The sequence below is a fragment of the Pleurodeles waltl genome, chromosome 12 (genome assembly GCF_031143425.1).
Source record: "Pleurodeles waltl isolate 20211129_DDA chromosome 12, aPleWal1.hap1.20221129, whole genome shotgun sequence".
Lineage (NCBI taxonomy): Eukaryota > Metazoa > Chordata > Amphibia > Caudata > Salamandridae > Pleurodeles > Pleurodeles waltl.
Window position 1 is genome coordinate 246,993,125 of NC_090451.1, and position 14,595 is coordinate 247,007,719.

The window sequence follows — 14,595 nt, forward strand, 5'->3', positions numbered from 1 at the left end:
GAAGGGGAGATTTATGCTACTGACAACTCCTTCTCTTCTAGCATGTAATAAGCAGGACAAGGGCCACAAGCTCTGTACAGAGACCAGCCCTTGACTTTAAATGTACATTTTGCAATGTAGGGCACACCAATATATCATCAAACAGTTCTTACAGGTATTTTAAGTCTGCAGCTAAGACTTGGATCTGCCTTTAATGCAAGGAGCTCTAATGTTCAGGCATATGATCTAGTAAATCAGCTCATAAACGTTGGTCATCTTCTGTTATGATTGAATAAAACATACTCTAAAGTAGACTCGAACTAACAAGCATCTCTGTACAGGGGCCCATTATTTAGGGGGGCTATTATCCCATCTGCTAAAAACTGATTACACAGTTTACAGTTTTTTTCCACATGCAGTATTGCCTCCACATTCTGAATTATACATCAAGAAATGGCAGCTGATATGATTATACTGCACCGTTTCACCCATTCTGAGCTGCCAAAACCTGCATACTTTTTTTTCTCTACAAGAATGCAACTAGGTTTTGAATGTCAAAACCTGCGCAGAAAAAAACATCACATGCAGGAGTTTGCAAACTTTTCTTTTTCCTAAATCCAGATTACCACAAACCCGAAAATGAGGGACTAGGTATCTAAAGCAAAATGGGGGAAGAGCAAAGAGTACGTGGACCAAGTGTCTAGAAATGGCTGTGGGTATGCACATATTCCATTAATAGAGCACCAAAGATAAAGCAAATCATTAATGAACTTTTGAGTATATTCTTAGACCCAATACTTGGAAAAGGCTGACATTTATAAACATCACATTAAGAGATACCACGGCTTATGAAATTATTACCTACATTTAACTCTGCTTTGCATGTGAAATTTCTGGCTTTTACCCAAGCAGACATCTACATCATCCACTCAGACTCAGCATAGACAAACAGGTAATTGTAAACATTTAACTACTCACTATATAATGTCGTAGACTTTTTCTTTCATATTCCTTAAACGAACCATGAAACGATGCAATGATCTTATCAAACTTGTCGGTGTGTTTTCCTAAAAACTCAGTTGCATCTTCTATGTTTTTCAAAGAATATGAAGCTGGTGTTATTAGCGTTTTTTCTAGGGAAAAAAACATTGAAATGCATTCTTAGAATGATAGCTTATCAATGAAGATACATATTTATCTGTCAGTTTTGATCTGGCAACATAATATGCAGCACTATTTTAGATGTAAGACTGTCTAAATCAAAGTATGATCTTTTAAGAAGATATATGCTATCAGTTAGTTGGCATTTCTCATTTGGACTATAGATTGAACAGAAAGAGCATTTACTCAGTGATAAAAACGAAATGTTATAGTGAAACATTGGTGTAACTGCAATTTTAAACTGAATTGACATACATTTAGTCACCAATTCAACAGCCGATATGCTTTCAGTCCTTACAAAACCCCTACTTTCTTTGGCAAAACAATTTCTGTATATTCTTCTCCTGACAACAACTTAATTTCTTATTTTTCTAAAACTACTTCATAAACTGTCCCCAATAAGTATTCAAATATCTCCCAAATCCTTGGAGAAGACATCATCACTTAAAACAATAACATGCTCAAACTGTAACAGATTGTTTTCTTCTCAGCTCTAAAAATTGGGTCATCTATGTTTCTTCTCACTTCAGCACAACTAAGGACTCACTCCAATTCTGAGAAGATACTTATGTAAGAGGAGTCTGTAACTAATGCTCAGACCAACAAGGTGGGTACGCAACAAGGTGAGTACCTTTTACATGTGTCCACTGATTGGTAGTTGCTTGTACAGCTTTCAAGCTGTGTCTATCTCTACCTATTCTTATTAACGGGGGTCTCTCTAAAAGCTTAAGTTTCTCATTCTTAATTGTTCCTTTTGGAGCTATCCTCTGGGTACTCTGTTTAAGCAGTGTTACTCACAACACATCTACCGAGAAATTTCAACAGTTTCTCAAACTGAGTCATCAACATCGAGTCTGTGTTGATGTCATCCTTATTTCTGTTCAAACATTCAACCAAATGGCTAACTCCTTTATTTACACACTTAGAAAAACAAATATACATTTATCTGTGTAGCTTATCTAGAATTCTAAGTCCTTTGCATCTCTCCTGCCACCAAAATGCGCAAAAGCTGATCTTGCTACATGAAATCAGGGACCACCGAACATTGTACTGCATGTGGGTATCTAATGTTTAAATAGACCCAAAGGATAATCTAGTACTCTTCAGTAAACCTACATAAAATACCAGAGAGAGTATCTTGGTGGTTTGTTAAATTTACAATGCTACTAGTACTCAACTGCAGCCACCTTTGTCCCTTAATCCAAGTGCATTCCCCAACTTGTCCCTTGAACAACAACTGAACTCTACAATGGGACCATCAACTTTCCCTTCATTTCCAAACCACATCGGCCAAATAAAAGCAAAGGATTTCAAATCTAATAAGGGAGTATAGTGTAAAATAGTAACCTGTATATGCCGCAAGGCTCAGTGATAAGACACACATTTTGCTAACTTGCAGGTGCCCTTCACTATATGGCACATGAAGAGGGGTGGAGGGGGAGGGGCACAGAAATAAAAATTAAAAAAAAACTCAGAAATGCTGTGATGCCAGCTTTGGTACAGCAGTCAATGGTTGTGTGCAACACCCTGTAGAACACTTCTGTGAGAAGCTCTAGTCCCTCAGCTTTTATACTGTATGTCGAGCTAGGGAGTCTCCTCTGAGCTCTGTTCAGTTCTACCTTTCTACAATTGTTCAGGAAGATTCCCCAAATTTTCTCAAGTTTATCTCTTCAGAGAATTACAGATATACTTAATAATTTTAGATCTGTAATTTGGGTGTTTTCAAACTGACTTTGACCAAGTCAGACACACCACAAAAGTGACTTTTCAGGCCCTGTGGTACTTGCCAAAAGAAGAGGCTTCACTCTGATGACCCTCATCAGGAATGTGTATTTTGTCTTTATCCATCACATGCGACCAAGGACTGCAAGGAATGTCACACTTTCTCTTCCAAAACATTGAAAGAGTAAGGGGTAGCTACAGAAACGTAGATCCAGAAAAAATCCTGTTTCTGATGAAGACAGCGAGGATTCACATTCCTCCAAAAGGTCTTTAAAGAGAGCTTGAGATATTGCTACTTCCCATTCCTCTCGGGAACCACAAACAAGTAGTAAAAAATAAAATAAAATAAAAAAGACTTCTCGTCCCTCTCACAGACACTGTAATTCATCCAAGTCACCACACAAGTGACCTTCCCTCAGGGAAAAAAGAGCCAAGAGGTTCAAGTTCCTCCTCAAAAAGACCTAAAAAATCTCTCTCTCAGCCTCCAACACCACCTCATGTAAAACATACTTGTAAGAAACTTTCCTCAGCTCTGCCAACTGACAGATCGTCTATGACGCAGTCGACGACAAGAATAGCTACAGCGGTGTCAACAGCATCTACTACAAATACCAGCACCATGTTGTAACCTGATTGGTTAAGTCTTAAGTTTAATACTTTTTAAACCGACTGATGTGTTGTAATCTATCTGTGGGCTATTAACCACGCCCACCTGGGAATGATTCAAGCATGTGAATCTATGAAAGTACCAATACTGAAGTAAACAAAGATTAAAGTGAGGTTTATATACCTAGGCCTGGTAATATAAAAACTATTGTTTTAAAACAAACACTGAAATTTACCAGTTACAGTTTACTGAGCTAACCATAAGTTGCCTCACCACCTTGCACTGCAGATCATCTCACATATTACGTCACTCATGATATGTTCAATTACATCATTGATGGCATCACTGATAAGATCTCAAATGATACCACTGAGAGATCTCAAATGACAACACGGATGACAACATCCAGATCTAAGGTACATCTAGACCTATTTTTCTAAAGTCTCTTTACTGTTAATTGGTGTAAGCTTTAGCAACATGCTTGACATTCTAATGAAGCTTGGGTGTGTGAAAGTAGTGAGCTCTCTGTGACAGACTGTGCACAGGGCGAAGACCCTGCACACCAGAGGCTTGTCAACTTGTGCATCCATAATTGCCCACAAGAAGACAGCTATCTGTAAAAGCCTTACTGCAAGGTGACCGTTGTATGTGGTATGTGTTTACTGTCCTAAGGGGCCTTGAGTGTCTGTAAGGAATGGGCACTCCATGAGAAGCTGTGCAACTGAGTGCAGATTATAAGCTGCAGGCACTTGTCCATCAATGTGGGTTTCGCTGCCCGCAAGAGGTTGGCTATCTGCTGAGTGTTTGGTACAGGGAAAAGGTTGTGTGTAGTAGAGGCTTGGCCACCAAATGGGGCTTGGATGACTGGAGGGACTGAGTTCTCCAATGAAGATCTGTTCACAGGATGAGGATCCTACGCAGCAGAGGCTTCCCCACCCAGGTCTGGTTGATTGCCGACATAAGGTTGGCTATCCACAAAAGTGTATAACCAACGGGCTTGCGTGTCTGAAGGGTGATTTTTATCTTACATGGTTTTGTATCATTTAGGGCGATTTATACTTTACATGATTCTGCATCATTTAGTACTTTCTTTCATATATGAAATGCTGTACTGGTTCACTGAGAGCTTTCAACAGCAGTAGGTTGGATGACGGCATCATTGATGTGATTAGTAATGTCAACAATAAAGTCACTGAACATGTCAAGAGTGATGTTATATGTGTGATCATGAGCAGTGCACAGCAGGGCACATCTTGTAGTTAGCTCAGTAAATTATAATTGGTGAATTTCAGCGTTTTAAAATAAGTTTTATAATTTACAAGCGCTAACTGTTATGTCACTTTTACTTTTGTGTTTTTAATTGAATTTCTAGGGCTTTTGTTTTGTGTAAGCTAAACTCTTGGAGCCACATGTTAGATAACATCCGTAACTGGTGGTTTTTCAGGGAATTTCGTTTCTTTTTTTTTTCTTTTTTTTTTTTTTTTTAACATAAAGCAAACTATTATTGCTAGCCCCAACAATTAGACTGAGTCTCTCCCACAAAAGGCGTTAACAAAAGTAAGTAACTTGTCCTTCTGAAAAAGGCTTCTAACCACAGATTCAATAGATATGGCAGCCGTTACCTCCCCGGAGGAGGGACTGCAAACTGGCTTAAACCAAAAGGTCATGCAGGACCCAGTGGCAAAAAGCCCATCTCAATGGTTCAGACTATCCAGACAACAGTGGTACGTGAATGTATGTACCAACACCCACATAGCCACCCGACATATGTCGGGTCAGGCACTCCATGTGCCAACGCAGTAATGGCAGTCTTGGTTCTCATGGAATGAGCCCTCAAGCCTTATGGAGGCTGCTTTTTTACCAATGTGTAGCAGATGTTTATGCAGTGTACAATCAATCAAGAGATTGTTCTCCTCTGCAGCGCTTTACCCTTCTTTGCTCCAGGGGATCCAAGGAAAAGCTGATCATCCAGTTGAAGGCCTTTAGTACGATCAATATAAAAACGAAGGAATCAATATAAACAATGGAGTCTCTCCTCTTCATTGGAAAGGTGAAGAGAAGCAAAGAACATCAGAAGGGTGATTGTCTAACTGACGTGAAAGGGGTCACCACCTTAGGTAGAAAGGAAGCGTGCCTTCAAAGAACCAGTTCGTCCCAGGATAAGGTAGTGTTCAGTGGGTGACTAGAGAGGGCATGAAGCTCTTTTACCCTCTGAGTTACTGTATTGGAGACCAAAAAGAACATCTTAAGGGTCAGAATTCTTAGGTAACAGTTATGCATGGGTTTGAAAGGAGAAAACATTAGGTAGGTCAAGACCAAATTCAAATCCCACTGGGGCATAATGAAAGGGAAAGACAGAAACATGTTGCAAACCTTTAAAAAAACAGTCACAACAGGTGACTTAAACAGGGACAGCTGATCTAGCAACTGCAAAAAAGCTAAGACAGCTGACAAATACCCTTTAACATTACCCAGCAGCAGGCCTCGCTGGGCCAATGACTACACAAACAATAAAACCTCAGACAGTTTGACATGAAGTGGATCACCATGCTGGGCTGAACACCAAATTACAAACTTGTTCCAAAGATAGGTGTATACAGATTTCATCAAGAGATGACTGGCTGCCAAAATAACAACAACTTCAGAAGGAGCATGAAGATGGACATGCACAGGCTCGGGTGGACACCCAGCCCAGCTGCTGTGACAGGATATCCTCCCGAAGAGGCACCCTTGAAGTTGACCTGGAAATAGGTGCTGCTGGCTCAACAAGCTGTGATTACAGTCTCCCCTGCCCCTATATATATATATATATATATATATATGGAAAATGTCACTTACCCAGTGTACATCTGTTCGTGGCATTAGTCGCTGCAGATTCACATCCTGTGCACAGTCCGCCATCTGGTGTTGGGCTCGGAGTGTTACAATTGTTTTTCTTCGAAGAAGTCTTTTCGAGTCACGAGACCGAGGGACTCCTCCCATTTCGACTCCATTGCGCATGGGCGTCGACTCCATCTTAGATTGTTTTCCCCGCAGAGGGTGAGGTAGGAGGTGTGTATGCTAGTAATAGTGCCCATGCAATGGAGTGAATACGTATGTACATAATGAAGCTTAAAGTAATATATTTACAAATGTACAAATGTTCAAGATCTACTTCTAAACGGCTACAGGCTGCCGGGGAGGCGGGTGGGCGCATGTGAATCTGCAGCGACTAATGCCACGAACAGATGTACACTGGGTAAGTGACATTTTCCGTTCGATGGCATGTGTAGCTGCAGATACACATGCTGTGTAAGCAGTTATCTCCCCAAAAGCGGTGGTTCAGCCTGTAGGAGTTGAAGTAGTTTGAAATAATGTTCTTAGTACAGCTTGACCTACTGTGGCCTGTTGTGCAGTTAACACATCCACACAGTAGTGCTTGGTAAATGTATGAGGCGTAGACCATGTTGCTGCCTTACATATTTCGTTCATTGGAATATTTCCTAGAAAGGCCATGGTAGCACCTTTCTTTCTGGTTGAGTGTGCCTTTGGTGTAATAGGCAGCTCTCTCTTTGCTTTAATATAGCAGGTTTGAATGCACTTAACTATCCATCTAGCAATGCCTTGTTTAGAAATTGGATTTCCTGTATGAGGTTTTTGAAAAGCAATAAATAGTTGTTTTGTTTTTCGAATTAGTTTTGTTCTGTCAATGTAGTACATTAGCGCTCTTTTGATGTCTCATGTATGTAGTGCTCTTTCAGCTACAGAATCTGGTTGTGGGAAGAACACTGGTAATTCTACCGTTTGATTCAAGTGGAACGGTGAGATTACCTTTGGTAAAAAATTTGGATTTGTTCGTAGGACTATTTTATTTTTGTGTATTTGAATAAATGGTTCTTGTATGGTAAAAGCTTGAATTTCACTCACTCTTCTTAGAGATGTGATGGCAATTAAAAACGCAACTTTCCACGTTAAGTATTGCATTTCACAAGAATGCATGGGTTCAAATGGTGGACCCATGAGTCGTGTTAAGACAATATTGAGGTTCCATGAAGGAACAGGTGGTGTTCTTGGTTGTATAATTCTTTTTAGGCCTTCCATAAACGCTTTTATGACTGGTTTTCTAAATAATGAAGTTGAATGAGTAATTTGCAGGTAAGCTGATATTGCGGTAAGATGTATCTTCATGGAAGAGAAAGCTAGATTTGACTTTTGTAAATGTAGTAAATATCCTACTATATCTTTTGGAGAATGCGTGTAATGGCTGGATTTGATTATTATGGCAGTAATAAACAAATCTTTTCCACTTATTTGCACAGCAGTGTCTAGTGGTAGGTCTCCTAGCTTGTCTTATGACCTCCATACATTCTTGTGTGAGGTCTAAGTGTCAGAATTCTAGGATTTCAGGAGCCAAATTGCTAGATTCAGAGATGCTGGATTTGGATGTCTGATCTGTTGTTTGTGTTGTGTTAACAGATCTGGTCTGTTGGGTAGTTTGACATGAGGTACTACTGAAAGGTCTAGTAGTGTTGTGAACCAAGGTTGCCTCGCCCATGTTGGTGCTATTAGTATGAGTTTGAGTTTGTTTTGACTCAACCTGTTTACTAGATATGGAAGGAGCGGGAGAGGGGGAAAAGCATACGCAAATATCCCTGACCAGTTCATCCATAGAGCATTGCCTTGGGATTGATCCTGTGGGTACCTGGATGCGAAGTTTTGGCATTTTGAGTTTTCCTTTGTTGCAAATAGATCTATTTGAGGTGTTCCCCAAATTTGAAAGTAAGTGTTTAGTATTTGGGGGTGAATCTCCCATTCGTGGATTTGTTGGTGATCCCGAGAGAGATTGTCTGCTAACTGGTTCTGAATCCCTGGAATAAATTGTGCTATTAGGCGAATGTGGTTGTGAATCGCCCAATGCCATATTTTTTGTGTAAGGAGACACAACTGTGTTGAGTGCGTCCCTCCCTGTTTGTTTAAGTAATACATTGTTGTCATGTTGTCTGTTTTGACCAGAATGTATTTTTGGGTTATTATGGGCTGAAATGCTTTCAGCGCTAGAAATACCGCTAACAGTTCTAAGTGATTTATGTGAAACTGTCTTTGATGTATGTCCCATTGTCCTTGGATGCTGTGTTGATTGAGGTGTGCTCCCCACCCTGTCATGGAAGCATCTGTCGTTATGACGTATTGTGGCACTGGGTCTTGGAAAGGCCGCCCTTGATTTAAATTTATACTGTTCCACCATAGAAGCGAGATGTATGTTTGGCGGTCTATCAACACCAGATCTAGAAGCTGACCTGTGCTTGTGACCATTGTGATGCTAAGCACTGTTGTAAGGGTCGCATGTGCAACCTTGCGTTTGGGACAATGGCTATGCATGAAGACATCATGCCTAGCAGTTTCATTACCATTTTGACTTGTATTCTTTGTTTTGGATACATGGCCTGTATTACATTATGAAATGTTTGAACCCTTTGTGGACTTGGAGTGGCAATCCCCTTTGCTGTGTTGATTGTCGCTCCTAAGTATTGCTGTGTTTGACACGGCATAAGGTGTGACTTTGCGTAGTTGATCGAGAAACCTAGTTTGTGGAGGATTTGTATGACATATTTTGTGTGCTGTGAACACTGTCTTAGCGTGTTGGTTTTGATTAACCAGTCGTCTAAGTACGGGAACACATGTATTTGCTGCCTTCTGATATGTGCAGCTACTACTGCCAGGCATTTTGTAAAAACTCTTGGCGCAGTTGTTATTCCGAATGGCAACACTTTGAATTGGTAATGTATTCCTTGGAATACAAACCTTAGGTATTTTCTGTGTGAAGGATGTATTGGTATATGGAAATACGCATCCTTTAGGTCTAGTGTTGTCATGTAGTCTTGTTGTTTGAGCAGTCGGATTACGTCTTGTAATGTAACCATGTGAAAGTGGTCTGATTTGATGTAGGTATTTAGTGTTCTGAGATCTAGTATTGGTCTCAGACTGCCGTCCTTTTTGGGTATCAGAAAATAGAGTGAGTAAACTCCTGTGTTTCTCTGTAGTTTTGGTACTAATTCTATTGCTTCTTTTGCTTCTTTTTGTAGCAATGCTTGAACTTCTAGTCCTAGAAGGTCTATATGTTGTTTTGACATACTGTGTGTTTTCGGTGGGACGCTTGGAGGGAATTTGAGAAATTCTATGCAATAACCATGCTGGATAATTGCTAAGACCCAAGTGTCTGTTGTTATTTCCTCCCAATGTTTGTAAAATTGGCTTAGTCTCCCCCCCCACAGGTGTTATGTGATGGGGTTGTGTGACTTGTAAGTCACTGTTTAGTTTGAGGAGTTTTGGGGCTTTGGAACTTTCCCCTATTCTTCTGAAATTGGCCCCCTCTATATTGCCCCCGAAAACCTCCCTGCTGATATTGGCTCTGGTAAGTGGGCCTTGCTTGTGATGTTGTGGTTTCTGTTGGTTGACCTCGAAACCCTCCCCTAAAAGGTGTTTTGCGAAAAGTGCCTCTGCTCTGCTGGGAGTAGAGTGCGCCCATGGCTTTGGCTGTATCAGTGTCTTTCTTGAGTTTCTCAATAGCAGTGTCGACTTCCGGCCCAAACAACTGCTGTTCATTAAAGGGCATATTTAGCACGGCTTGTTGAATTTCCGACTTGAACCCCGAAGTACGCAGCCATGCGTGCCTTCTTATTGTTATTGCAGTGTTTACTGTCCTTGCAGCCGTATCTGCTGCATCCATTGAAGACCGTATCTGATTATTTGAGATACTTTGTCCTTCTTCCACCACCTGTTGCGCCCTTTTCTGGAACTCTTTGGGTAAGTGTTCTATGAAATGCTGCATCTCATCCCAATGAGCTCTATCATATCTTGCCAAAAGTAATTGTGAATTGGCAATGCGCCATTGGTTTGCTGCTTGTGCTGCCACCCTTTTGCCCGCAGCATCAAATTTGCGACTTTCCTTGTCTGGAGGTGGTGCATCCCCTGAGGTATGAGAGTTCGCTCTCTTACGAGCTGCCCCGACAACTACTGAGTCCGGTGTCAATTGCGTTGTAATATAAACTGGATCTGTTGGCGGTGGCTTGTATTTTTTCTCCACCCTTGGAGTTATGGCTCTGCCTTTAACTGGATCTTGAAAGATTTGTTTGGAATGTTTTAGCATTCCTGGGAGCATAGGTAGGCTTTGGTACTGGCTATGGGTGGAGGCTAGGGTGTTAAACAAAAAGTCATCCTCAATTGGTTCGGAATGCAAGTTGACGTTGTGAAAAGCAGCTGCCCTTGCGACCACCTGTGTGTAAGATGTACTGTCCTCAGTTGGCGACGGCCTTGCAGGGTACGAGTCTAGGCTGTTGTCTGATACTGGAGCGTCGTAAAGGTCCCATGCATCGGGATCATCCTGACTCATTGTAGTGTGAGCTGGGGAGTGCATCAGTGGTGGAGTTGTTACTGGTGATGCGTGTATTGATGGTGGTGGAGACGGTGGTGGAGTTGTTTTCCTTGCCACTTTTGCCTGTGGCTGCTTGTCCTTTTGTTGAAAGGCAAGTTTTCTTTTTATTTTAATTGGGGGAAGAGTGGTTATCTTCCTGGTGTCCTCATGAATGTGGAGCCTTCTTTGTGTATAGTCTGGCTCTACAGCTTCAAGTTCCTCTCCGAATTTATGCTTTTGCATTTGGGAGGTTAATCCTTGTTCCTCTGTGTAGGAACCTGTTTTCGGCTCCGAGGCTGGATGTTTCGGAACCGAAACTTTTTCGGACGTCTTTTTAGGCTCTGAAGAAACCTTTTTTATTTTCGGCGTGGTGTCTCGGTGCCGAACTTCTTCGGAGCCGCTGTCTCGGGTCCGAGGTTGCTGTGTGGCGGTATCTCGACCTGAGTCGGATGACTTCGCCACAAGCGTGCCCTTTTTCGGTGCCGATGATCGGTCACCTATTTTTCGGGTTAAGCCATGGCCTGTTGGCGGTGGCGTCCCCTGGGCTTTTGTTGACTTCTCGTGAGTCTTATGTTTCGACGTCTTACTCACGGTTTATGGCGTTTCTTCGGCCTCGAGCTCTTCCGAGTCCGACTCGTAGATGGAGAAAGCTTCTTCTTCCTCCTCGAAACGCTCTTGTCCTGTCGGCGTCGACGCCATTTGCAGTCTTCTGGCTCTTCGGTCTCTTAATGTCTTTCTCGACCGAAACGCTCGACAGGCTTCACAAGTATCTTCCTTGTGCTCGGGAGACAAGCACAAGTTACAGACCAGAGGCTGATCCGTATACGGATACTTGTTATGGCATTTTGGGCAGAAGCGGAATGGGGTCCGTTCCATCAGCCTTCAACGCCGAGCATTGCTTCGCAGCCAAGCTCTTCAAAGCAGACCACCAAGTCCAGTTCCGAAGCATAGGTGGAGCTGATCCTGCACAGACTTCAGGAACAGCTGCACATGAGGCAAAAACAGATTATATCCACCCACATGCTATCGCATTGTTGCAAAGGCTGCCATTCCTACGCCTACCCCACCACCTAAAAGGAAGCTGACTTTTGAAGAGGCTTCTGACATGCCAGTTCCTCACCAAGCACAGGAAAAAAGTGTACATGGCTACCGGGCCTTTGCCCCTTCCGCCTGCCTCATCACTTCTTCCACCACCATCTTCACCATCTCAACCACATGATGGACAAGATCCATTAGACATATCACCACAGGGATCTTCTCAGTCAGACACTGCTGGGTATGCTGGAGCACATGATACATTTGCAACACCACCACAAAAAGAGCCCTGGGATACATACGATGTTGATCCCCCTGCGAATACAGATCTCTTCCCTGCACGACCTTCTCCTCCTTGATGATACCACTTCTCACCAGGAGGTTATAGCCAGAGTTCACACATTCCAAGATGTAGAATTGCATAAAGAGCCTCTAGAGGAAGACTTCCTCTTTGGCACACTTTCCAGCACACATAGGGCTTTAAATATCTCCCTATGTTAGAAGGCATGTTCTAACATATAAGATTATGTTATCTGAGTAAGGTCTCAGGAGTGTGTGTGACATTAATGTTAACTTATGTATTTTGCACTTTATTTTGAGGGGGCTGAGTCTGGTTGCTCAACTAAGAAGCAACATATGATTATAATCTTTGTTACATCGGTTTTAGATGAGACAGAGGGCTTACACGTCCTTTTTCTGTACATAGACGCCAGCTTAATTATCGGGGAGCAAGACACAGCGCCCCCAACACAAGTATTTACCCCAAATACCTGTTTTGTTTATAGATCGCACCGTAAAAGATTTTGGATCAATACGTGCTGACTTATGAGTACTCCCTCATGAAGACTCGGGGATAATAGTGTTTTCCCCCGTCACGTGATTCCCACTACTCTTTCTCTATTGATCGTACATTATCTTGAAGAGTTTTACTTGATTAGGATAAGCTATTTATTCATGTTAACACCTTACTTATACTTTGCCCTGAGGAAGTCAATGAGATTAATTTCTCGGAGACGAAACACGTGTTGGCTGTTGGATGTTGTTGTGGTGGCCACATATGGGATCTTTCTGATGTGATGAACATGTATGAAAACCTCGCACAAGAATAAAGACACTGAACTTTAACTCTGTTTGGATTATATATTGATTCTCCGAAGACCAAGAACCTAACTGCACAGACTCTTATCTTATTTCATACGAGTGCCCTGGCCTTTTGAATCAGTTTGGTTTTTTCCTATTGGAGAAACACTGGAGGTGCTGGGAGGACCCGCCGTTCGGGAGCACCGTATTTACTATCTATTGTTAAAGAAATGTTTTGGTGACATTCTGTTAGCGCCTATCCCTATAATTTCCCCCCCTTTTCTTCACAACTATGTTAGGAGGTATGTTGCAACACACGGCAGATATTTTCAAGGGTTTACAAGAATACAAGCCCTCACCATCAGACCCTATAAATACATATTAGGGGCCGGTTATTACCAGATTCCCTTGTCACCACTAGTGCCTGCAAACGTGCCAACTCGAAGGAAAGTGGGGATACCCCACCTCCCGATAAGGAGAGTAAGAGGATCGATGCTTCGGGGACGAGAGTTCGGGCTCAAGCTGCCAAACATTGGGGTATTGCCAACTCTCAGGGCCTTGTGGCATGCTACTACCGCACCCACTGGGTTGAGATCAAGAATCTCCTCCAGTATGTATCCCGTCTATCACAGACTATTTGGAGATGGCCACTACATCACAGGCATGTACAATAATTTTTCAGACCTCTTCAGCAGGGTGCAGCAACAAGTCCATGAATGGGAACTGCATCCACAAATCCTCATCCCATACTTCCACAGATGGGGGTTCCTTCATATAGACCTTTTAGCAACTGCAGAAAACGCAAAATGCCCAAATTTCACCTCCAGGCTCCCCAACCACTATCCAAGGGCAATGCACTGTAGATGACTTGGTCAGGGATATTTACCTACACTTTCCCTCCTCTTCTTCCATTTCTGGCTCATAGGCTCAGGCAAACATCTCTCACAATGATTCTAGTGGCTTCCACTTGGGCTCGCCAACCCTGGTTCACAACACCACTAGACCTCTCTCTAGTGCCACTCAAGAAGCTCCCCAAAAGGGCGGACCTTCTCACTCAGAAGTATGGAGAAATCAGGCACCCAGATCTCAAAAGTCTCAACTCAGCAATTTGAATCCTGCGGTCACAGCGTTTGGTTACCTTAATTTACCACCTGAATGTATGATCATTCTTAAAGAAGCCTGTAGACGTACCAGTAGAGCTTGCTACGCAGCAAAATGGAAATAATTTGCCTGCTACTGTCATTCAAACAATTGACCCTTTCAAAGCCAATGTACTAGACACTGTCTGCTACGTGCTTCATCTACAAAAAGCTGGATTACCATTAAAATCTAAAGATTACATCTTGTTGCAATGGCTATCTACAGAAAGACAACTGATCTCTTAATTCAAAATATCAGTCATTAAAGCCTTCATGGAAGGGCTCAAAAGAGTTATTCCACCAAGGGTTCTACCTGAGGCCTCATGGAATCTTAATGTTGTTGTTACACTCTTTAAGAGCCCCCCATTTGAACCACTGCATACATACCCCCTTCAGTTCCTTTCTTGGAAAGTGGCACTGGTAGTCACTATCACCTCACTCAGACATGTTAGTGAGCTCCAAGCTTTAACTTTGGAAGAACC

General features: G+C 42.3%; 1 protein-coding gene across 2 annotated transcripts in view; it reads right to left on the bottom strand.

Annotated features, from left to right (window-relative positions):
• The window catches only part of ANKRD27 (ankyrin repeat domain 27), a 494,829-nt gene that overhangs the window by 316,567 nt on the left and 163,667 nt on the right, over positions 1-14,595 (bottom strand). For both annotated transcript variants that reach the window (XM_069217700.1, XM_069217699.1), the window contains one exon: positions 958-1,112. In XM_069217700.1, the coding sequence (XP_069073801.1) occupies positions 958-1,112 (155 nt within the window). The remainder of the gene's footprint in view (positions 1-957; positions 1,113-14,595) is intronic.